This window comes from Lissotriton helveticus, chromosome 3_1 (genome assembly GCF_964261635.1).
Source record: "Lissotriton helveticus chromosome 3_1, aLisHel1.1, whole genome shotgun sequence".
In the NCBI taxonomy this organism is placed as follows: domain Eukaryota; kingdom Metazoa; phylum Chordata; class Amphibia; order Caudata; family Salamandridae; genus Lissotriton; species Lissotriton helveticus.
This window is the reverse complement of record NC_136061.1, coordinates 1020614915-1020639990: the sequence shown is the minus strand read 5'-3', so window position 1 is coordinate 1020639990 and position 25076 is coordinate 1020614915. Positions and strand designations below refer to the sequence as shown.

The following is a 25076-nucleotide window of genomic DNA, read 5'->3' as shown; positions in this document are numbered from 1 at the left end:
GTGGAGGTCTTGAATGCCCAACAGGTGGCCCACTTGCGTGTTAACAACACTTAATCAAGGCCGGTAGCCATTGCCAGAGGCACAAGACAGGGTTGCCACCTTACCCCCCCCCCTTCTATACGCCCTGGTCGTGGAAAACCTTTCTTGCACGATGCACGAATACCACAAACATAGAGGCATACATTCCCTGCACTATAACCTGACCATTGCAGCTTACGCAGATGGCCCATTACTCTATATACGTGACCCGGAGCTTAATCTCAAACTGATGCTCCAGGAGGTGGAGAGATTTGGCAACACTCAGGCTATTTATCAATTGACTCGAGTTGACAATTTTCCCCCTTAGAGCAGCTACTGTCCCCATTCATAAGGAGTGCCCTATTGACTGAACCACAGAACCAGTAAGATATTTTGGCATAAAGATACATACTGATCCTGAGGTAGTAAGGTCCGAACATTATGGGTGTGCGGTACAAAAACGAACAGAAGCCATTGATAAGTAGATTAAATTCCTACTGTTTCTTGTAGGCCGCACTGCATTAAAAAATGGTGCTTCCAGGTTTCCTTTTTTCTTTGCAAACATCCCCATTTAGGGTGACCAACTGGCATTGGTGCAAATTGAGGACGGTGAGTGTAAAAATTCAGGACAAAGGGTCAAAATTCAGGACACAAATTCAGGACAGGAGGTCAAAATTCAGGACAAAACTTCAGGACAATAGGTAAGTTTTACAGACACATCAGAGGTCGCGCAATAGTATATAATTAAGCCCAGCCATTTCCAAACATATTCAACCATTTGCAAACCTATCCATCATGTATCCTTCCATCTATCATTTCACTCATCCATCCTTTCACTCATCCATCCATTATCCATCCATCCACCCACCCTTTCACCCTATACATCTGTACACTTATCCATCCACTCTTCATCCCATCCATCCATTCACTCATCCATCCATCCAGCCATTTACCCTTTCACCAATCCAGCCATCCTTTCACTTACTAATCCTTCCACCCATCCACTCTTTTAGTCATCCATCCATCCTCCCTTTCTCTCTCCATCGACCCTTTCACTTAGCCATCCTTCCATCCATCCATCCACCCACCCACCCATCTATCCATATACTCATCCACTCATGAATCCATCCATTGACCCTATCACTCACCCATCTATCATTTCACTCCTTCACACATCTATTCATCCTTTTGTCCATCTACCCTCCCTTTCACTCACTCATCCATCCTTACATCCACCCTTTCACTCATACGTACATTGATTCACCCTTGCACTTATCAATCCATCAATCCATCCATCATTTCACTCATCCACCCACCCACCCATCATCCACCCAACCATCCACCCACCCACTCATCCATCCTTTCACCCACCCACGATCCAATGCACTCATCCATCCTTTCACCCACCCACCATCCTCCCACCCACTCGTCCATCCTTTCACCTACCCACTCATCATCCATCCATCCTTTCACCCACTCTCCATCCATCCATCCATCCTTTCACCCACCCACTCATCATCCATCCATCCTTCCCCTTATCATCCATCCATCCTTCCCCTCATCATCCTTCCATCATCCTTTCACCCACCCCCTCATCATCCATCCATCCCCTCATCATCCATCCATCCTTCCCCTTATCATCCATCCTTTCACCCACCCCCTCATCATCCATCCACCCTTCTCCTCATCATCCATCCTTTCACCCACCCCCTCATCATCCATCCACCCTTCTCCTCATCATCCATCCTTTCACCCACCCCCTCATCATCCATCCACCCTTCTCCTCATCATCCATCCTTTCACCCACCCCCTCATCATCCATCCATCCATCCTTCCCCTCATCATCCATCCATCCATCCTTTAACCCACCCCCTCATCATCCATCCATCCATCCTTCCCCTCATCATCCATCTATCCTTCCCCTCATCATCCATCCATCCATCCTTTCACCCACCCCCTCATCATCCATCCACCCTTCTCATCATCCATCCTTTCATCCACCCCCTCATCATCCATCCTTCCCCTCATCATCCATCCTCCCCCCTCATCATCCATCCTTTCACCCACCCCCTCATCATCCATCCATCCATCCTTTCATCCACCCCCTCATCATTCATCCATCCTTTCACCCACCCCCTCATCATCATCCATCCATCCTTCCCCTCATCATCCATCCTTTCACCCACTCTCCATCCATCCATCCATCCATCCTTCCCCTCATCGTCCATCCATCCTTCCCCTCATCGTCCATCCATCCTTCCCCTCATCGTCCATCCATCCTTCCCCTCATCGTCCATCCATCCTTCCCCTCATCGTCCATCCATCCTTCCCCTCATCGTCCATCCATCCTTCCCCTCATCGTCCATCCATCCTTCCCCTCATCGTCCATCCATCCTTCCCCTCATCGTCCATCCATCCTTCCCCTCATCATCCATCCATCCATCCATCCATTCATCCTTCCCCTCATCATCCATCCATCCATCCATCCATCCATCCTTTCACCCACCCCATCATCCATCCATCCATCCATCCATCCATCCATCCATCCATCCTTCCTTCCTTTCACCCACCCCCTCATCATCCATCCATCCCCTCATCATCCATCCTTCCCCTCATCATACATCCTTTCACCCACTCTCCATCCATCCATCCATCCATCCCATCCATCCATCCTTCCCCTCATCGTCCATCCATCCTTCCCCTCATCATCCATCCATCCTTTCACCCACCCCCTCATCATCCATCCATCCATCCTTTCACCCACCACCTCATCATCATCCATCCATCCCCTCATCATCCATCCATCCTTCCCCTCATCATCCATCCATCCTTCCCCTCATCATCCATCCATCCATCCTTCCTTCCCCTCATCATCCATCCATCCTTCCTTCCCCTCATCATCCATCCATCCTTCCTTCCCCTCATCATCCATCCATCCTTCCTTCCCCTCATCATCCATCCATCCATCCATCCATCCTCCCCCTCATCATCCATCCATCCATCCTTTCACCCACCCCTCATCATCCATCCATCCTTCCCCTCATCATCCATCCATCCATCCATCCTTTCACCCACCCCCTCATCATCCATCCATCCTTCCCCTCATCATCCATCCATCCATCCATCCATCCTTTCACCCACCCCCTCATCATCCATCCATCCTTCCCCTCATCATCCATCCTTTCACCCACCCCCTCATCATCCATCCATCCTTTCACCCACCCACCTATCCATCCATCCTTTCACCCACCCATCCATCCTTTCACCCACCCACCCATCCATCCATCCCCTCATCCATCCATCCTTCCCCTCATCCATCCATCCCCTCATCCATCCATCCTTCCCCTCATCCATCCTTCCCTTCATCCATCCATCCTTCCTTCCCCTCATCCATCCATCCTTCCCCTTATCCATCCTTCCTTCCTTTCATTCATCATCATCCATCCTTCCCCTCATCCATCAATCTATCCTTCCCCTCACCCATCTATCCATCCTTCCCCTCACCCATCTATCCATCCTTCCCCTCACCCATCTATCCATCCTTCCCCTCACCCATCTATCCATCCTTCCCCTCACCCATCTATCCATCCATCCCCTCATCCATCCATCATTCCCCTCATCCTTCCTTCCCCTCATCCATCCATCCTTCCTTCCCCTCATCCATCCATCCTTCCTTCCCCTCATCCATCCATCCTTCCTTCCCCTCATCCATCCATCCTTCCTTCCCCTCATCCATCCATCCTTCCCCTTATCCATCCTTCCTTTCATTCATCATCCATCCTTCCCCTCATCCATCAATCCATCCTTCCCCTCACCCATCTATCCATCCATCCCCTCATCCATCCATCCATCATTTCCCTCATCCTTCCTTCCCCTCATCCATCCATCCTTCCTTCCTTCCCCTCATCCATCCATCCTTCCTTCCTTCCTTCCCCTCATCCATCCATCCTTCCTTCCCCTCATCCATCCATCCCCTCATCCATCCATCCATCCATCCATCCATCCATCCCCTCATCCATCCATCCTTCCCATCATCCATCCATCCTTCCCATCATCCATCCTTCCCCTCATCCATCCATCCTTCCCCTCATCCATCGTTCTCCTCATCCATCATCCAGCTACCCTTCCACCCATACATCCAGCTATTTACATTTTCTCTCATCCATCCTTCTCCTCACTCAACAATCCATCAATCCTCTCATTATCCATTTATTCAAACTTTCATTCATCCATTCACCCTTTCACTAATTCATCCAGCCATCCACCCATCCCTTCACTTACTTACTCGCCCACCTTTCCATATTAATTTGAGCTGAGAGCTTTTGAGAAGAGGCCCATCGGGAACTTCACCCTCGCTGCAGGAGCCGTTCCAGGACTGGGACAGAAGCCACCCAGGCCGGAGACAGGATCCACCACAGGGGGGACAGGAGCCATCACAGGCAGGGGCGGGGGAGGGGGACAGGATCCACCACAGTGGGGGGACAGAAGCATTCACAAGGGGGGGGGGGGACAGGAGCCATTACAGGCGGAGGGAGGGGGACAGGAGCCATCACAGGAGGGGGAACCGGATCCACCAGGGTGGACACAGGGGTGGGCATGCAGTTTTCTAGTATCATCTTGGGCTCCTTGCCCCCTCCTGTACAAGACAACGAGATGACAGGCTCTCTGTCCAAAATGCCATCCCCCACTTTGATGTACAGTACTTACAGGAGAGAACTGGTTTAACTGATTGTCCTTTGTTAATCAGTGTGGGTGCGATTGTGCGATTTCTTAATTTTATTACATAATAGGCTGCATGTTTGAAGAACCGAGATTTGCTTACAATTTAGTGACAGTAATTAAGCTCTGTGACGAGAGAGAACCCCGTGCTGCCTCTGTGTAATCTGGCCGGGTCTAGGATGTCTGGGGCCCTGGGTAGAAATGGAATGTGTGTGCCCCCCTCTAAATTGCAGAGACATGAGGCATTCAGGGCTGTTTGCATCTGAATAGATGCCCCTGCTCCTGAAGCTGCAGCCCCCCTCTGTCACCTTCAAGCACCTCTTAACAGCTCATCAAGGGCTGAAGTCAAGGGCTGAAGGTGTGAGGGTTGCCATCCCGCTGTGTCTGTCTCTGAGCTTTGGAACAGCATCGGTGTCAAGAATGGAGGTGGGTGGAAGCTGTGCCTGGTGAAAATTACGGACAAATAGCGTCCGTTAAAGAATCCTTCACGGACAACGGACAGACGGCCAAAATTACGGACTGTCCGTGAAATTTACGGACGGTTGGTCACCCTATCCCCATTAGCTTGCCTAGGCTTTTTGCCATAACCTAAGCACACTACTAACGCGGCTCGCCTGGGGCGGTAAGCAGCCTCGTGTTAAATGGGACATATTAACTAAACCGTATTCAGAAGGGGGGTTGAATGCTCCAGACTTGGAGAGAAACTACAGGTCTGCACAAATACTGCATGCCACACTAATGGATACATGGCCCACATAACCTGCCACAGCTATATATTGAACATAACATGGTGTCTCCACTCCCTCTACCAACATTACTGATTGGTGGCTCGCTGGGAAAGCCCCACATAATAGACCCCGTAGGGTGTACAGGGTCTCAGCTACAGAGAATTGCTGTTACCCAACAACTTAAGGCAGTCCACTCTCCCAAACTCCCATTAAAGTGGTATGGTGGTTTCCGCTCTGTAACGATTGGGCAACATTGCAAACTCTACATAAACTATAGATAGTGCAGATGGGGGACCTATTTCTGGAGGGCATAGTGAAAATGTGGGAACAAGTGGCCTCCCATGCCCTGAGGGTGACTATGCTAGATGCTTAGCAGTATTACAGAGTGCGTCAAGCACTGCACGCGACATTGGGAGCAGACATGACTGAGCCGCAAGAAATGAAATCACTGACATGTCTGTTACAATCCAACCCCCCACAGCATGGAATCACAATACGTTCTGCCCTGATAAAAGAGCAGACAACTCCGATAAAAAATGTATTTCAGCAGGAATGGGAAGACTATCTAGGAATAGAAATGACTGAAGCATAGTGGACCCATTGTTTTAATAACACAATCTATTTTGCAGAATGGGCGGCATAGACTAATTCACTTTAAATATCTCCACAGAGTATACTACACTCCAACACGTCTATATAAATATGGGCTGAGGGCAGATAAGTATGTGATGTAAAGCTGCAGGTACCAATTTCATAAAGTTGGCGTGGGACTGTCCCAAGATTCGTGCTTTTTGGGGCGAGGTGTTCGTGGCATTAAAAGAAATGTTGGAGCTGGCATTGCCAGAGACACTGTTAGTTGCACTTCTAGGGTATGATAAGAATATACATAAATCTGTACGCAGACTGGCAGCCATCGGCCTATTACTAGCGAAGAGAAGGATTGCGGTGAGATGGATGCGTGGTTCCTTACCCAAATTGACAGACTGGCACACAGACCGGGCTTATTGTTCTACGCAGTCAGAATTACAATGCATTAATGCCTGTTAAAGGTCAACCTAAAGATATACGGGGGCCATATCAAGCGTATTTGTTGAAGAAAGCTGCAGAGGCCACTACACAAGTAGAACAAGACAGAGTAGGTGTCGGTTGAAATACACCTACAATAGCAAACTAGCCTAATGATACATGCGGGGTGTAGTGGGATATGTATAAGTCGTGTGGACGCAGGCATTAAAATTGTAACTATATAAGTTGTGTCTATCTACAGGTTGCCACTACAGCAAATCGTTGAGGCGCTCCGAAGGACTTGGTCATGCTGGGTGTACAATGGTTATTGTATGGTATGCAAGCCATATACACTGTCCTAGCATTACCGTTTAACTCATTGCGTGTAAAGACAACATTGTATTCTATATATGCTGCTTGCACTGCTGTAACGTTTTTAAAAACTTAAATAAAGTTTTTTTTAAAAACAATCTTTTTCCTTGTTCCCCTTGCACGACGGTTTTAGTTACAGCTTCATTTTTTGCACCATACCTTTCCTGTTGGGACATGATTTGTACAGATTGCTACTGCAACTGTATTTTGATGCTCTTTGGATATTGAGACTTAGCGGAGTTTCAAAAACTGCTCTTTATGGGGAGTTCAACAACTTTATTTGAATTTGAAGTTTGTGCTCCTCTAATCTCAGTCTTTTCTTGAACCATTTATAGGTTCTAATAAATCCTGATTCTGATCCTTCATTTAGAATAGGGTTTAAACCTTTATGGACTGCACTAGTCGTTTCTGCATTATTATTGATTCTAACCCTATTTTCCCGAGATATTTCTGTAAACTGATTTATCGGACTAACTAATTGAATAAAAACAAAAATAACTTTACTAATCTCTTTAACGAGAATAAAGGATTTCAAACCAAATCCAAACTCTCCCTAACTCTCATTATTGACTGAACTTAAGTACTGGTACATTTTAAGTGTCAATTTAGCTCCCAATCAAAAACGGTGTAAAAGATTTATCGGCTAAGAAGATGATCTTGGCACGGAGCTGAAACCCATTATTTTAAGTTACAGGTTAGACCAATACTGTTAATTAAATCTGGACTCTTTCCATGCTATCAGATGCATAATCGACCAAAGACTAGGAGTAAACTGGGGAGGTATGTGCAGAAATTAGAGAGCATAACCAATTGGAATCATTTGTCAAACTTACTGGTCCTGTGAGAAGAAGCGCCAGTATGGCAGACAGTGGTGGATTCTACCACCCACAGGTCGAAATGTTGAAATGGAGGATGAACTAAAGAAGTTTAACAACCGTGCCTGGCAAGGAGGACAATGAGGAGTTTTGCTTTTGGTCTCATCTCTTGGAAACTCCGGTACCTCTGGCAGTAGAAAAAGTAAGTGTGAGGAGCTGTACAGGATAAGAGGGTTGCCGACAGCAAGAGTCCCCTTGAGTGTCCTCGGAATTTCTTGTATTGTTGATGGAACTAGCAAGCAGGAAAAGTGACCGCAGTAACCAGGATGACGCTCTGCTGACTTTAAAAGTCTCTAAAGCCATATCAACATTCTAGTCAAACAGACTAGTGCCAAAAAATGGCATGACCATTAGGGAAGCCTGGACATCACCTCAAAATGTAGTGGAACACATCGAGACATGTCACTAAGGATGACAATGGTGCCACAGTATTCGGAACAGAATCTACATTGCCCAGGTTTGAGGGCAAAATATGCTTTGAATCATCTTAACCATCACAACACTGGCAACACCTCAAGCACCAAGTCTTGTCAAGAGACAAACTGTATTCAGGAAAACTGTAGAAGGAAAAAAAACATACGTGCCCATGGCTTCATTTCTTTTGATTCTCTGTGCGATGGAGAAGGTGGAATTCAGGTTTACTTTGTTCTTGGGAGCCTGCATTACTAGGCTGCCTGTGGATCCATCAAAAGTTTTGGATCACCTGGGGTTGTCCTGTGATGCCTTCGAATGGCGTGAAGCAGAACCTGGGTAGAAAATGGCATAGACCATATAGCTGAGAGTGTCAGAGCAGCAATGAAAGGTAACAACATTTCAGATAGGAAGTCAGCCTTAGTCTCTTGAGTAGGAAGCAACAAAACCAGGACTTCCTTAGAGCTCTGAACCACATCCGCACAGGAGGAGCTTTCCTCCATTAGGATTCCTGCGATTTATCCAAGCCACTGGCATTTTGCAAAAGCAGACATTGGTTAGCATCTGTATATCGAGGTGGAAGCAAATGATCCGCCTCCTGATCTTCATGTGGAATGTGCTGGAAACCTTAAAAGTTTCTAAATCCAATTCAAACCTGTCCTCGGTCCTTTGGAAATGTTATGGTTCTGGATGATGGCTGCAAGCAAGACGCCTCAGTCCAACTCTTCTTTAACAAAACTCTGCTCCAGGATGGAAACCAAACTCCCAAACCATTCCAGTATGTTCCTTTTCTGAGACCAGCCCCTTCCTGTCAGAAGGTTCCTGTCATGACAGTTTATAAAGAACCTCTGGTCCGAGTACCCGTGAGTTGCGACTCCTAGGGGCCCTGCTGTTGGATTCTTTGTTCCTGCACTGCTCTAGTTTCAGCCTGCTCCAGATCTGTTCCAGTCCTGCTGACTTCAGCTGCAGTCCAGACCTGCCAACTCCAGCTCTGCTCCAGTTCTGGCCTTGCTCAAGCTCTGCTCCAACTTCAGCTTTGCTCCAGGCCTGCCAGCTCCAGCTCAACTTTAGCCCTAGTCATTCCTTGATCTAAAGCACCAGCCTTGCAAGAATTGTCCTCCTATTTATACCTGGAACTTTGAAGGTTTTTTTGTGCCTCTGGATTATTTCTCCTTGTGCGGTCTGGCACTATTTTGCAGATGCATCCTCTATGTAACCCATGTTGCAACTAAAACAGACAGTGTGGCTTCTGGAACAGGTTCTACTTTCCTCAGGGCCTCTTAAGAAAGAGGTGAAGGATCGACCCCCTATATCCAGGCCTTTACAGGAAGTACTACTGGAGAAGTATGGGCACTAGAAAATAGCCATCTTCTTTCTCAGCATTTGCTTTGGTAATTCAGTACCACAACATCGGGCCATCTCTACCCAAAAATGATTCCAGATCTGAGACTGGAGTCTGTGATGGATCCGAAGCTGGCACTTTTGGAATCAGAGTCAAAATAAACAGAGAACCAGACGGCAGGACAGGCAGAGGAGTGGAGGCATGGCCCAGCAATGTCAGTGGAGTGGGCTGACTTACACCAAGGTTAGTCAGGACCGACGGAGGGCCTGCAAATAGCAATTCAAATGGAGGCTAAGACAGGTGCATGTGGCTAGAAGGCACATCAGAGGGAGCCGGGAGGAGCTTAAATGTCAACGTCTGCAGCTTGGCCTCTTTAAAGGCTGTAAGTTACTGTGGAAAAGACGATGGCCTTGGGAATTCAGGAGCATCAGACCCAAGGTTGAAATTGGATTGGAGTCAGGCACCAAGGTCTGTGCCAGACGTTGCAACTGCTGAGTGCTCATTCTTCCTCTGGATCGGGAATACTTGGGCATCGGTGATTTGTTCGAGCTTCTTGTGCTTCGTCCTCAGCTTGTTATTGAACTTGGCTTTAGACCTATCCAACGAGGACCCCAGCCTAACCCATTATTTTAATTGCATTAACAGTACACAAAATACAGAAACAAGCATTCATCAAACAAATATTTGTTTGATGCACTGGACTGCTCCCATAAATCAATCGGTGGGCTGCGTTGCAGAGAGGTGTAAAAAGGGGCGTGGCCTCATTACACCTCTCTGCAACGCAGCTCCCTGGCGCGTTTCTAGAGGGGGAACTAAATCTCCTTGAATACTGGGGGTTCCTGGGGGCCAACTAGCCCACCAGGAACCTCCAGTATGCGCCAGGGGGGCTGCGTTGCAGAGAGGTGTAATGAGGCCACACCCCTTTTTACACCTCTCTGCAACGAAGCCCACTGGCGCATACTGAAGGTTCCTGGTGGGCTACTTGGGCCCCAGCGACCCCCAGTATTCAAGGGGAATTACTTACCGCCCATGCAAAGGCGCCAGGGGGTGCGTTTGCAGAGTGGTGCAGGGAGGGGGCGTGGCCTCCTCCCCGATCCTGTTTTTAAAAAAAAAAATGTAAGAAGGGGAGCTGTGTAGCTTTCCTTATTTTTCTTTTTTTGGGGCCCTAGGGACCCCATCCCCCAGGGCCTGACCCCAAAAAATTATTATACATATTTTTTTTTTTAACGGGATGGGAGCCGCGTGCCCCCCCCCCCCCCGTGGCTAATCCAGGCCCCGAGGACCCCATCCCCTGGGGCATGCCACTTTTTTTAAGCCACATTTTAAGGAGGGGGGCTGCATAGCCCCCCTCCTCAGGCCACTTAAGGCTTCGGGGACCCCATCCCCGGGACCGGCCTGCATCCTTTTTAAAAAAAATAAAAAATTAATGTATTTGGGGTGGGGGGCCTCGTGACCCCCCCTGTTGGGCTACTTCTGGCCCCGTGGACCCCATCCCACGGGGCCTGGCCCTCTCCGTTGGGGACCGTGAGGGGGTCCCCAAGCCCCCACGGTTGCTTCCGGCTCCCCGCATCCTGTGGGAGCCGGCATTGCTTTTCTGCTTGGGGAGCAGCTAACATGCTGCTCCCGATGCAGAAAAGCAATCCGCTTTGGTTTTTGAAAAACCAAAGCAGTTTGCTATGGTAGGGCAGGAGCCGCGAGGCTCCCGCCCTACCATAGCAAACAGCAGTGTCCCAGGGGTAGGCACCCCGGGACACTGAAGGAGCCGGCTCTGGGGGGTGGCGGTCCCCAGGGCCATCAAGGGCTCCAGGACAGTTAACAGCCCCAGGGATGGTGGTCCCCGGGGCTGAGGGATCCGTCATGGACCCCCCTATTTTGAATATTAGTGCCCCGGGAGGCGGCGGTCCCTGGGGCGTGTGGGGGGGGGGCTTGAGCCCCCACACAGGTTTTGTTTTTTAACTTTTTTTAAAAAGAAGCCCCGGGGGTGGCGGTCCCCGGGGCTGCCGTGAGCCCGCCCGCATACATTTCGTGAAAGCCCCGGGGGGTGGCGGTCCCTGGGACTGGGGGGACCTTCTGGGCCCCCCATTACAAATAAAAGAAGCCCCGGGGGTGGCGGTCCCCGGGTTTGCGGGGGGCTGTGAGCCCCCCCCCCCCCCGGATACATAACGTGAAAGCCCGGGGGGGGCGGTCCCTGGGGCTGGGGTGCTCTTGGCCCCCCATTATAATTAAGCAACTTGCCCCCGGGATTTGGCCCCCCAGAGGCTAATAACTAATAAAGTGGCTTCAGGGTTTTTTTTCCCGCGGGATGGCTGCCAACACTTCCTGGTTTGGAGTGTTGACAGCCAATTCGCATAAAGCTCGCGCTCGGGAGGGTACGCGTACTGTACGCGCACGGTACTTAGTCTAAAGATATATCTATGATTTAACTTTTTATTTTCTCAGGAACTACTGAACGGATTTACACCATTTACCAAAAAGCATGATCTGCAAACCAAACTCTACCTTTTTTCCAAATTTGGTGTAATTCCGTTCAGCAGTTCGGGCTGTAGCCGTGTCTAAAGGTCCCTATGGAAAATTGCATGGGGAAAACACATTTTGGGACCCCCCTTTTTTCTCGCCCCCCGCTTGACTAATCACGCCAAAACTTTCAGGGAAGGAGCGGAGCGCCCCATCTTCTTGGAGAATTTCGCGAAGATTCGTCACCCGGCGCCAAAGTTATTCCAAATAGAATGTTGCGGATTTCCTATGGAAACTAGGTCCTAACTATAACTACCTACTGGTATCTATCTATCTATATATATCTATATCTATATCTATATCTATATATATATCCATCCAACACAAATCACTACAAGAGATGACCAGAGGACACAGCGGGGAATTCAGGACGACCATTTATTCACGCTGCTAGTTAGGCAGAATGCATTTCGGAGTGAGCCTTCTTCAGCTGCCTCTCGCACTGGGTCACGCTCGCTCTCTCCTTTTAATGATCCACGGCCCTCCCATTGGTGGAAGTACAACTGGCTCCGCTTCTTATTGCCTACAGCTGCAGCCTGTAATGTGAAGACTGCAGATCCCAGCATGCATTTCATCGGTAAGTATCGATTGCGGGGTCAGAATGTGCTTCAATGAGCACTGTTGTGCTTTGTAAAAGGGGGGAGGATGCTGTGTAAACTTCGAGTGAGTCCCATAATTTCAGTGTCCATGACCGCCTTGGGTCCCCCAACGCCTCAGCCCCAAAGTCAGATCACAAACCGGGCCGTGACTCGCCGATGCCATGATCTTGAGTCTCCGTGCAGTCATGGACTGCTAGTAGCAGCGGCCACTTGCTTGCTCAGTATATATATATACTAACCTGTTAGAATTATTTAATATTCTAAGGAGTTGCAGCCCCACTGAGTCAGAGTCATGTACCCCAAGGGGTTAATACTTATTAAGCTAGAAAGTAATGAAATTACTCAATATTTTAATAAATAGGGTTAAAGGTGAAAACTTTTACCTGAATCTTTGGCTTGGTCCAGACTTTGTAATAGGGACCATATTATTTTCAAAACCAGAAATGCACAACACATGATTTTTAACTATAATATTTTTTGTTTGAAATCTTTTCATCGAAATTTTTCTAGCATTTCAAAATATCAAATTATGTGCAAGCATAAGAGCATCCATCTCGTTGTGACCACGGAAATAGCCCAGAATGAGTCATAATAGCAAAATAAATACATGTATACAGCGATGGTATCTCTTATACAACATTTTGCCAGCAGGATGGATAGACCGGACAGTAGCTTTGCATGAAACTGTGCATAGTACTATATAATAAAACTAAAAAGGAAAAGTTGCACACAAAACAAAAGGATGGAACAGCAGTATGTACAAAGGCTTAACATCAGGGAGGCCTATCATTTATCTTCAAAGATAAGTATTTATGGGGTGTGGCTATTCATCGGTTATACGGTGGAACCTGGGCTGAGAAATAGAATTTGTATATGGATTGTCTGAATGTATTGTAATAAAAAACCTGGAGTACTTTAAGCTTAGGAGGATTGCAACAGGCATATTCCAAGCGTGTGACATCATTAATCACGGGCCGTCAGATGCATGTAAATTTAATGTCAGAGTGTGTAATTCAATGTGGTAAAAGTTCCATGGCCATCATGTGCCAAGGGCGTTGAAATCAAAAGGCCACCGGGGGTGCTGAGGATCGTTTCCAATGAAGAGCTATAAGTTGCCGGACAGCATTTAGCATATGGCTTATCAATCACCAGACCGTGTATGTCATTGTCTCCAACTCAATAGGGCGTATGCTCAAAACTGAAGTGCAACAGGATGTGGGATAGGGATACCCAACACACCTTTAAGGTGACCCCAGATTTCCTTCCAATAACTGGAAATGACATTGCATGACCACCACATGTTGAAAATCGCCAGGGGCGAAGTTGCAGTGCCAAAACAGATCTGATAAAGTGTGGTAAAAGTTGCGAAGACGTGTCATCATTTTATATGCTGCCTCGCGTTATCGTATACTACTGTAAATCCTAGGGCTGTCTCGCCAAAGTGTTTGCCTCTGGTAAATACTCTCAGTGGTATCAGCTTGCCATTGTATTTGAGATGTGTGAAAACGCACTGGCTAGAGTGTTGAAGGACCTGGTAAGTGCGGGATATTAAACCTCTTGTATCATCATAGGTTCTGACCAATGTTTCAAAGGGAGTAAATTGTCTTGTTAACCCTTGAATATTCATAGGATGCAACGTCCAATGGCAAAGCTGGCAATATTGCAGCCTAGCTGTTTCAGGTGTTTGGAACTCCTGTTGGCAGTTTTCAAAAGAGTTAATGGAAGTTTCTGTAAACAAATCGCGCAGAATGCAGCAGTCCCCCTTTTCCCAGCTAGGAAATGAGTGATTTTTCAGGGCTGTGGTAAAGTTTGGGTTCAGGCCAAGAGAGTGTTTGGAGAGGGGAACATAGTAAACTCACTCTTGTCCAGATCTCCAGAACAGTCCTGGTAGGGGTCACAATGTAGGCACTCCACAGTCTGGCATGTTTAGGAAGCCAAGCAAGATCCCAAAGGGTTCTACAAGCGAAAGCCCGATCCATATGGAATCAGTGTCTCTTATTTTTCCTTGCCGTCCATTCAGATATAAAACGGAGATGGGAGGCCCAGTAGTATTCAAGAAGATTGGGATAAGCAAGTCCCCCCCACCCTGCTCCCTAAGGAGCATCAGAACAGAGTTCAAGAATCTGGGTCGTTTCCCTACCCAGATAAAAGCTTGAATGTCTCGCTGCAGATCTTCGAAGTCCTCCTGGTGAATGGTGGTTGGTAACATTTAAAATAAATAAAGAATTTTTGGGAGAATACACATCTTGACAGCACTGAGACGTGCCAGCTAGGTTTTATGAAAGGGCTGCCAATGCCGATGGGCATCTAAGATAGTTTTACAGTAAGATGCCCAGTTGATTTTTGTCCAAGACGACAAGGTGGGAGTTAGGTTGAGACCTAGGTAGCGAATGCTGTGCGAGGCCCATTGAAAGGGAGCAAGAGTCTGCAAGGCAGGGAGTTCTGATTTAGGATTCGTCATATTTTAGGCTTGTGACTTGGACATGTTAACCTTAAGGCGAGAAACTTGTTCAAACTCAATCAGAGTGTGCACTACTACTGGGATAGATGTCTATGCAAGCAAGAGGTCATGTGCGAAAACACGATTTGTGAATATGACCAATATACAGGATGATGGCTTTGGGCCCTGTCTGTAGAAGAATAAAAGCCAGGGGTTCGACTGCTAAAGGAAATAACAAGGGCAACAGTGTGCACCCTTGTCAAGTGCCTCGCCTCAAGTGGATCAGCTGTGCACGTTTTCCATTAACCCAGATGGGACCAGTGGGAGCTGCATAGGAAGCCATAATGCGGGATATCATGTTCGGCCCGAGACCTATTTTCCCAGGCACAGCTCTGAGAAATGGTCAGCTAACCCTATCAAAAGACTTCTCCGCATCAAGCGAGAGAAGGCAAGCGGGAATGTTAAGGCGATGGGCCGTCTTCACCAGGTGAGGAACTTGCCAGATGTTATCTGCCTCCTGTTGGATATGAAGGAAGCCGACCTGGTCAGGATCGATTAAGCTAGGGAGATGGAGCTTCAGGCAGTTCACCCGACATCTGTGTTTGAGAGTGCAATAGGGAGCACATAAAGTGGGGTCCTTGGCAGGTTTAATGCAATCTCCACATCTGCCATCGATGGGGTGAGTCCTGTTTCAGACGAGAATGTGTTAAAGAGTTTTCATAAATGGTCCTGGATGGAGGAGAAAAAGGCCCAGTAGAAGGTCACCGTCAGGCCATTGGGACTGAGTGCTTTATCAATGGGTAATACTCGCAGAGCCCGATGAAGCCATGATGAAGCGGGAGAGGATTGCTTATCCATTTCATGAAGATGTTGAATAATGTGCTTTTTAGTTGCCTGGGAAGTCGTGATCTTGGTTTAGTTATCAGTACGGCACGGCTGTACTCAGGACCAAATTCGATGCAATGAGTCTCTGGACAGTGTCTGTGGTAGTGAAGTAGAGCTTCCTGTATTTATTTGAAGTCAGAGAAGTTGTTTTGCTTCCGTTAGCGTTAGCTTCTGTTGGCTCGTTGTTTGCCCTCCCAAGTGAATATGATAGCAAATGGGTGGCCCGACTTATAACGAGCATTGCGTTCCCACAGTTTGTCTGTGACAGGATGGAAGACTTTGCAATGATGTACGGTAACAGGAGAGAGATCTTAGAGCAATGGAATCATATGGCTGCACAGGTAAGGTCAGCCTTGTTTCTCATAGCTTTAAAGATAGTCTCTTTCTCAACAAAAAAATGGACCCACATTAGGATATCTGGAGCAGAGTCCGGAGGTCCTTGGGAGGGGGGTGGGAGCCACTTGGTGTGCTCTATCTAAAGCTGGTGGTGAGGCGTCGTTTCCCCTCGAACGGCATTAAGAAGGTCAGCAGTGTAGGCCATTATGCCATCACCCTCTGCGCCCCTCTGCAATCCACTTATACGGATGTTATTCTGTCAACTTCGATTTTCGAGGTCCTCTTGCTTCATTTGGCTCTCAATATGCAGCTCTTCTAGAGTGGTCACCCTCCACCATAGCATTTCCTGGTCTTCAGCGCGGGCATCAATCGTGCGTTCCAGATCGTCCATTCTCTCTTCTATGTCCGTGACCTCTCTGCTGAGAACTTTCATGCAGGATTGAAAATTAGTTTTACAGGAGCCAATTTCAGTATGGATTTCCCATAGAAAACGGCTCATCTATGGCTGCAAGATGAGTAACAAAATTGCGTCTCCTGCAGCACCAGTAGGCGAAGGAGCAAGAGGAGGAAGAGGTTGCATGTCTGGTGCTGGGGTTTTATTACACAATAAAGGTGACTAGAATGTCTCTAGAAGATCCCACCGGTGTGTCTCTCGCTGTTTGGCCCAGAGGAATGATTTCCGCCAGCAAGAGGTGCAGGGGCGCCATGGTCGCTGTAGATTTGGGCAGCACCCACAGATCTGTTGGTAGAGGCTACGTTCCAGGTTATAGCACCACAGCATGCGCCGTGCTCCCCCAAGTGTCAGGAACAGTCTAGAAGAGAAGCAGGCCCTGTTTTTTCTTTATGTTTGGCACCACCTAATCCAGGATGGTCCCTGGCACCAAAAGCGCAAGTTAAGCAGGTTTGAGGGGCCCCTTAACACCAAAAACTTCTGGACCAAACGCGAGGGCCAGATTGAGCATATTAAACAGAGAAGAGTAGGCAATCCAGGCTGCTACTGTGCATGTCCACTGGAAGCGCTGCAGAGGAAGGCCACGGTCCCAAAGGACAACGAAAAGTAGAGACCAGACTTGCAGATCAAGGTCGAAGGCTCTTTGCTACCCTTGGCACTGCACTTGGGACCCCTGGCCTCAATCTCAATGGCAGTACCAGGGACAGATGCAAAACAGGGCTATTATGAGCCCTGTTTACTTTCTGCTGATACATACACTATCTAGGAAATATGAATTCATTACAATGTGCATCGCATTTAAGAATGCATTTATTTTCGGAAATAAAAACATTCTTAAGTGCATATGATGTACAATGAATAAAACGTTATCCTGTTGATGAACTAACAAACACCCTCATTTCAGGGATCTGCTGGCATTAACTTGGGCATGCGGTGCAAATCCTCTCTCTGTCCTGATATAATGCAGAGGACCACTACCGGGTTTCTTTCTCCAGGCCCCAATGCATTCTGCTGAATGTAAATATTTCATTTACATGGCCATGCAAAAACAACATTCCTTGTTTATAGCCCCACCTCCTACTGAGGTCTATTGCAAAAAATCAAGGGCTAATAGGTCTAGCTTTGAATGCCGATCTTTGGCCTTTATCATTTCTTGAGTTCATTACAAATTGCTTTTTGTAACATGTTATACAAGAACAGTTAAAAACTGGCTGATGAATCATGCACACACGTGTACGGACACGTGTAGATTTTCAAATGGTTTTGTAATACAGTTTTACAGAAACCACTTAAGTGTCCACCTTTATGTTCACATACAGGTGCACAGGTGGCCCTTTTGGAATGCCTTTGTGATAACATTTCACAGAAACAATTTTAAAAGAAAAAATTACAGTTAGCAGAAGATTTTGTGCTCTAGAGAAAGAGATTAGGCAGGGGCCTCAATGTATTTTTAAGATGAGACAATGTAGCAGGGCCTACTATGGGCATTTTTTAATATCACCCCCCCCCCCCCCCCCGACCCCCAGTTCTGGTAAGACATCGAGGCCCTATGATTCTCACTTCCTGTGATCTCATTACGGTCAACTGCTGTGTGACGTCACTCCTGCTACTCCTGGCTTTTTGATGAAATGACCTATAGCAGGGGTCTCCAACCTTTTAGGTAATAAGAGCTACTTATCTTCAACAAAAATCACTGAGAGCTATTCATATTATTAGTACTGTAATACGGACTATATCAGACTGATTACATTAGTGGCCACCATATGCAAGATTACTAGCAGTGCATCAAGAGGGCTGCCAGTAGCAATGTAAAAAAGGCTTTGTCAATTTGGAATGCCTGTATGTAGGTAATGCATGCCTGCTACAGCTGAAGTGTCCTGGCACGAAAGCAATCATATTAGCAATAAGCCTCCCAACATGATTTATCACTCAAAAATTGACTTTAAATATATTTTCACATTTCGGCCATTTTTTCTCCAAACATCAGTATAAGAGTTCTGTAAATACACACTTCGAATATACAGTTTTGGCATACATATGTTAATTTAACCAAGCAAAACGTTCCAATTTAGAGAACTGGGATGAACACAGGAGAACTACTGGTAGGTAGCAGGAGAGCTACCAATTAGCTCACAAGCTACTCATTGGAGAAGTCTGCCCTATACAGTGTAAATAGACTAAATAGAGCTGATAGAACATCTGCCAGTTTGTGGCAGATGTCATACAACCGCCAAACTCTACATAACTTTATTTATGTGGTTATGCAAACATAACCATGATAAATAGAGATAGTCTATAAACCTCCTTTGGATGTGATCTGTTTGACTGTCCTTCCATCTAGTTTATTCTTATAATTCCAGAAAGTACAATTGATATTTGCAAGCATTCTTATTTTTTGAGTCTAAATGGCAGGGCATGATATATAAAAACTGATGATGACAACAGAGATCTTCTTGTCGTAGTGCACATAAATCATTCAGATATTTTTGCGCAGAAAAACCTATGAATGGATCTAGAGAGGTGAGAAGGTGCTAGAATCGAAGTAGTACTTGAGTAACATTAAATAGAGTTCATCTGCAGACACCTACTAAAACAATAACAGGCTACAGCCTGTTTAGAAGCAACTAAATAGATTAAAATAATGCTTAATGGGGCAATCTCTCCAATTTTTAATCTAGTTAATACATTTATACATTTTCTTTGATCCTGGTGAATTATCAGGTGTGATGCTATCATTTTCCTTGCAGTCAGCTAAAAGATTTGTAAAATCCAGTGAAATCATGCCATTGGAGAGAGTCTGGGAGGGATCCCTAGGATCATACAAATCTTCCTAAAATATTCTTTTAACCCCTTCAGCGCGGGTGACAAAGCCAGCTCGTCATGGGCGTTACCTGCGCTGCGCGCATGACGAGCTGGCTTTGTCACAAACAAGCCATTTTTGAAATTTCAGCGCACGGCGGGAATTCGCGGTAGCGCTGAAGCGGTTAAAATAGGTCTATGTCCCTCCTGGCAATTTTCATGAAACTATAAAAGCAATCCAAGGAGTCCATCATTGAAACTAGTGTACAAACAAATATGACAAATACCTTCATAAAACTGAAAAGAAAAATGGGATGAGATCCAAAAGAACAAACCAATATTTATGTTCATTTGTAACAAGCCAAATAGATTAAACGAGAATAATTGCTTAAACAAAAAAAAACATACACTTTTACCTGTGAAAATGTTGGTGGGGGAGGAGGTGGCGGTGGGGGAGGTGGAACAGGCATTGTCTTCAAGTAGGCCTCCTACTATGCCTTTAAAATCTGAAAAGGGAAAACAAATTCTGAGATACTGTGTTTTATACTTCATAAGAAGGAAATTCACTGTACTTAACAGTCAAGCTTCTTAGTAGGTGTGACTTGCAATGCAAACAAGGGGTATACCTGAGAGCATATTTTAGTCTTTATGAGAAAACCAACATGTACTAAACCACATAAAAGTCATTTATGTGTCTTGATATATTATTTTTGCCTATATCATTTTCACCAGCACAATTTATGTTCTCAAAACATTGAAACCATGATTAAAATCCAACATGATAATTTATGAGCCAGAGGTCGTCCCCATGAACATACCAAAATCTGAAAATTGTGGGCCGCGTACAGACGCATACCCTTTGAGGCACATACCATGGGGGACCCCTTATTGATGCCCGATGCGGGTAAACACGACTGATATGGCTACTAATCCAGGCCACCACACACTACCATGGGGGGAACATTGCAACTTGAGACGAGGGCACGGACTTAGGCGCAGGCTATGGCTTGGTACAATGCGTTTTTTATTGTTGCTTATGTTCAAATGTATATCATCCTTGATATCGGATATGTTGTGAAATGCTACGACTGTATGCTTACAATTATGTTTAGGAACAGACTAATTTGCATATAGCCAGGTTCTGAGCTGGGATGGTGCAATGAGCTAAAAAACAGGTGATGGATTAAAACCATGATCTTTTGACTTGGTAAGAGTATTCTGCATCATTCAGAAACTCTGTCCATCACCACCCCCTTTTCCAAAATCGATTTTATCCACACTATGTGTGGGAGGGTATACTCAGACGTGAGTCCCTTGCTCATTGCACCATCAGGATTCAAGCGAGCCGGGCCGACGAAGGCTGTGATGCCAGAAACCGGTCCCCGGAAGCTTGTCTCCTTCCCAGTATAAGAATTGGCTTGGTAGTTTGGTTTGCCCTGTTACCATCATGCACTGGGACAGGAACAGACTCATTTGCATATAGCCAGGTTCTGAGCTGGGATGGTGCAATGAGCTAAAAAACAGGTGATGGATTAAAACCATGATCTTTTGACTTGGTAAGAGTATTCTGCATCATTCAGAAACTCTGTCCATCACCACCCCCTTTTCCAAAATACAATTATGTTTAGCCATATTTCCTTTATCATACACTCATACCGTATTGATGTCTATAAAATCAATAAAATAGGTTTTGAAAAAAAAAATGATTCCAACCCGATATCAATTTCTTAAATTAATATTTTGTAAATATAAAGCGACATATCTGAATCTGTTACTGTCATTTAACTATTTGAGCACAAAGTATTCAACAGAAGCTGAATATCTGAAATTTGACCCAACGCCAGCCAAGTAACCACTAAAGCAGAACCATGGCAAATCCCTTATGTGAGAGCACATTTACAGAAACATGTACTCACTTGTAAACACTTATCTCTTAGATGGACTTTTACAACTCAAAACTACACTCAACATTCTATGACAAAAAAAACCCACTGGTGGGTAGACGTTAATGGTCATTCGTGGATAGAGACCTGGAAGGAGTTGATATAACTATGTTACACATGTGACATTGTGATGAAAAAGGTCTTACAAGGCTTAAACATTAAGATAAAAAACAGTACATTTGATGGTCCTGCAGGTATCTAAGTATTTACAAAGCATTATCATGATTTTTTCTATTGTCGTACAAAGTTGAATAAAACGACCTTGTTTAGAAATACAACCATCTTTTGATGGTTGAAATATTTTCTCCAAGGTGGTAGAGGTTCACCTTAAGGGCCACTGTTTTTTTTCATTACTAGATACTTAGCTCAGTAAGATAATGATTAAACAGAAACGTCATAAACCAGTCACAAGCAAGCATTAAACTTCACCTGTATTGTCAGATGAGAGAACTGAACAACTTGGTTTTGTATTGTGACCAAGAGAAGCCCATTTTGGTGAATGTTATTGCTGCAATGCTATCAATTGACAGAGCACATGGCTTCGAGCTGAGACATCAGAAGCCAAGCCTTATGTTCAGTAATTTGAGGGGCGAGGGGATTGTGCAAAGAGGGTGGGTGCGGGGGAGTTTAGAGTAGCATAACATTTAGAATAGCATAACATTTCTTTTGGCAGTGGGGTCCAACTTATGAGGCTACAGGAGCCTGTCCCCCACCAACAACAGGTGGTCAGTCACATGGCTGGGGAGAGAAGAAGGACCATCGTTGAAATCATGCTGAAAAGGAATGGAATGAGGCTACTATGGAAGGAAAGGCCTATAAAAACATCATACCAATCTAGCAAGCCTTTACCTCTGCCCATGAAAGATGCCTGCTTTTTTTGGGGGAGTAGTAGGTTAAATTATGAAACAACAGATGCAGAAGATTAGGCCTATGCAACATTTCCGTTACCCAGGCAAAATCTAGCATCATTTGAGACATTCCTTGGTGTGAAATGTGTAAAATTGCTTACTGTAAACGGTCGCATGATTGCTGCACAAGGGAGACTAGTTCGAGTGGAAAATTACATTAAATCAAACCAGACATTTAGGCTCAAACCATTCCCATGTCAGTATCTCACATTGCTTTTGTATGAGAAGTATGCCCTTGTGCAATTGTCTCAAAGCCAACTGCATTTCGTGTAATGTTGCCCAATTTTCCAGACAATTACATGCATTATTACACAAAATAAAATGTTGTACATTTCACATACCCCAAGATGCTGTCATTGTTTTTGGTCTCATTGAAAGGTTATGATCAAGTGGCTTTGCCTGTCTTGATCAATATTCCTGGCCATTGCCAGATGGATGGCAATTTAAAATGTGTTCTAGTTCATCACAATTAGGTGGATTTTGTGCCTTGGTGCTGGTTTGAGTAGATTATGGGAGTGGCACTGCAAAAAGCTACCAGAAATAGCTAAATATTTTCAAAGAAAGGGAGGCTGCCTTCAGCTCCAAGATGCTGATGTGAAGGCATATCTTCATGGGACCATATGACACGGGTCTTTAAGGAGCATGCTGTGCCCCCACCCCCCCCAACAAACTCCAATGTGTCTGGGGTAATCAAAGTCTGAAGCACCAAGGCCTTGGAAAAACAGTTTTGAACCATTTCCTGGGGCCAACAGACTAGATCTAGGAAAACGGAATGCGATACAAAGATGCCCTTTTTATTAAGTTAAAGTTTTTAGTGCATCGGCGAAGATCATGGCTTTCGGAGGGGGGACACATACGACATTAGGTTACATTTAAAATCTTTCAAAGCTAGGAAGAGGGCTTTGTAAATACATATAAATTTGAAATCAATGAAAAACAGCAAACTCAAACACCCAACAATGCACAACGGGAAAGTGAAAAGAAAGCACATGGCATAGGCGCAGGTCACCGCCTTCAATTCTGGTCAGAAGCTTAACCCAGAGTCTTGTCTCTCTGTCTTTCATCTGCGTCTCTGGCTTTGTGGAATTCAAGGCAATAGTGAATGCAAAGTCACCGCCATGGACAAAACATGTCCTAGTGTCCAACAACCTTGCTATAACCCTGGCAATCAAAAACCCGTGAGCTTTTGTTCTTTTCTAGTTGCCTCTGAACCTCCTTGATTGTTGTCCCGCTGCTGGGTTCTGTCAGCATCACCTTTCCTGTTGAGTATCTTGTGCTTGTTTTCCGGTTTCTGGGTGCCTCGACATTTGTAATTCTCAGTTCTCACAATATCAGTTAAGCTGACTCTCACTGTCAAGTCACAACGACTCTAGTGATTTATGTGTGGAAAAACTCTTGTGTTGGCTAGTTCGGGGAAATGATAAAAGAAGGTTGTGCGCCTACAGCAGAAGGACATTAATGAGGGACTGCAGCATAAGGCATAATGGGTTAAGTTTGAGGTTCTAGGGGATGTCTACAAAAAAGCAAGGCAGCGTTTCTGGCGAAATCTGCTATTTGGCAACTTGATTTTTTCATATTTCTTGGATGTTATGCCTTTCCCAAGGAATTGTCAAAATGAAATATCTGAAGCACGGTTGCACTGGGGTGGCAGATGTGTGACAGCAGCGCTACGGGCCTGCAGAGGATGCTTTCATTACTCATGCATTAAGTTCCTAATACAGGACCCGTTAAGACAACAGTCAATACTGTATATTCTGTGCGCTATGGGACTAATTCTACAATTACTTGTCTGAAGGAGCTAATTCTGTTTTCTACTCAAGTTATTTTCGAAGAACCGTGAGATATATTTAGGGCAGAAATAGGGGGACAGACTACTAAATAAATAATATTATTGCCGCAAGTGCTGTCGCATATCTCATGGCACCACATATTTTCGTTCTGGTACACAATATTCTCACACTAGGAACCAGTGGTCAATTCATACTGTTATGTCACCAGAAATTAAGAACTAGTCAACCACTGTCTTGGTGGGTGAGCAAATGATGGTAAAACAAACTGATTTAACCTTTATGTTGACATGAATACTGTTTCGCTTTTGCCTGAAGCACATTGTGAGTTATGTGTTATTGAGGACAAACAAAATCAAACAATTGGTTGGAGCCGACATGTGGTTTATCTTGCGATGATGCTACACACAGTTGTCACTCCAGGACACAGGCACACACTGAACATATCAAAACAAATGTAATTGTTGCAGTTAATGTATGCTTTGCTTTCAGCAGGGAAACAATCAATGCTGCAACAAGAGCTACTGCTTTGTCAATTACAACACTTAGTTTTCATAAAATAATGTAAGAAGCCCATCTATATCAAACTTGCTTTGTAGAACCCCTTTATATATACAGCCTTTTGCACGCACCGTGTAAGGAAGCATCATTAAGTGTTACAAGATCTTTAAGATACTGTGCACCTTGGCAGGGAGTGCAAAGGTTTTGTCCCCCTCGGTGTCCAATAATGCCCTAATCTCCTACAAAGGATTCTCCAACTGCACTGGTGGGTTCAGTATGAAGGAGTAGATCGCATCGATCTATGCTGCAAATTACCTTACTTGGAATCTGAGCAAAGATCAGGCACTTCGTGGTACTAGCACGTCTGTTGTAAGAGGAGGTTCTTGAGAAAGATCCGAGCAGTCACATTAAGTTTAGTAAGAGCACAATCTCTGCATTTACCT

The 25076-nt window shown here is 45.6% G+C and overlaps 1 protein-coding gene across 4 annotated transcripts in view; it reads right to left on the bottom strand.

Moving 5' to 3' along the window:
- Nucleotides 1-25076, bottom strand: part of WIPF1 (WAS/WASL interacting protein family member 1) — a 550722-nt gene that overhangs the window by 147596 nt on the left and 378050 nt on the right. For all 4 annotated transcript variants that reach the window (XM_078681536.1, XM_078681535.1, XM_078681538.1 and 1 more), the window contains one exon: nt 19911-20000. In XM_078681536.1, coding sequence (XP_078537662.1) covers nt 19911-19964 — 54 coding nt within the window. In that variant the 5' untranslated portion in view covers nt 19965-20000. The remainder of the gene's footprint in view (nt 1-19910; nt 20001-25076) is intronic.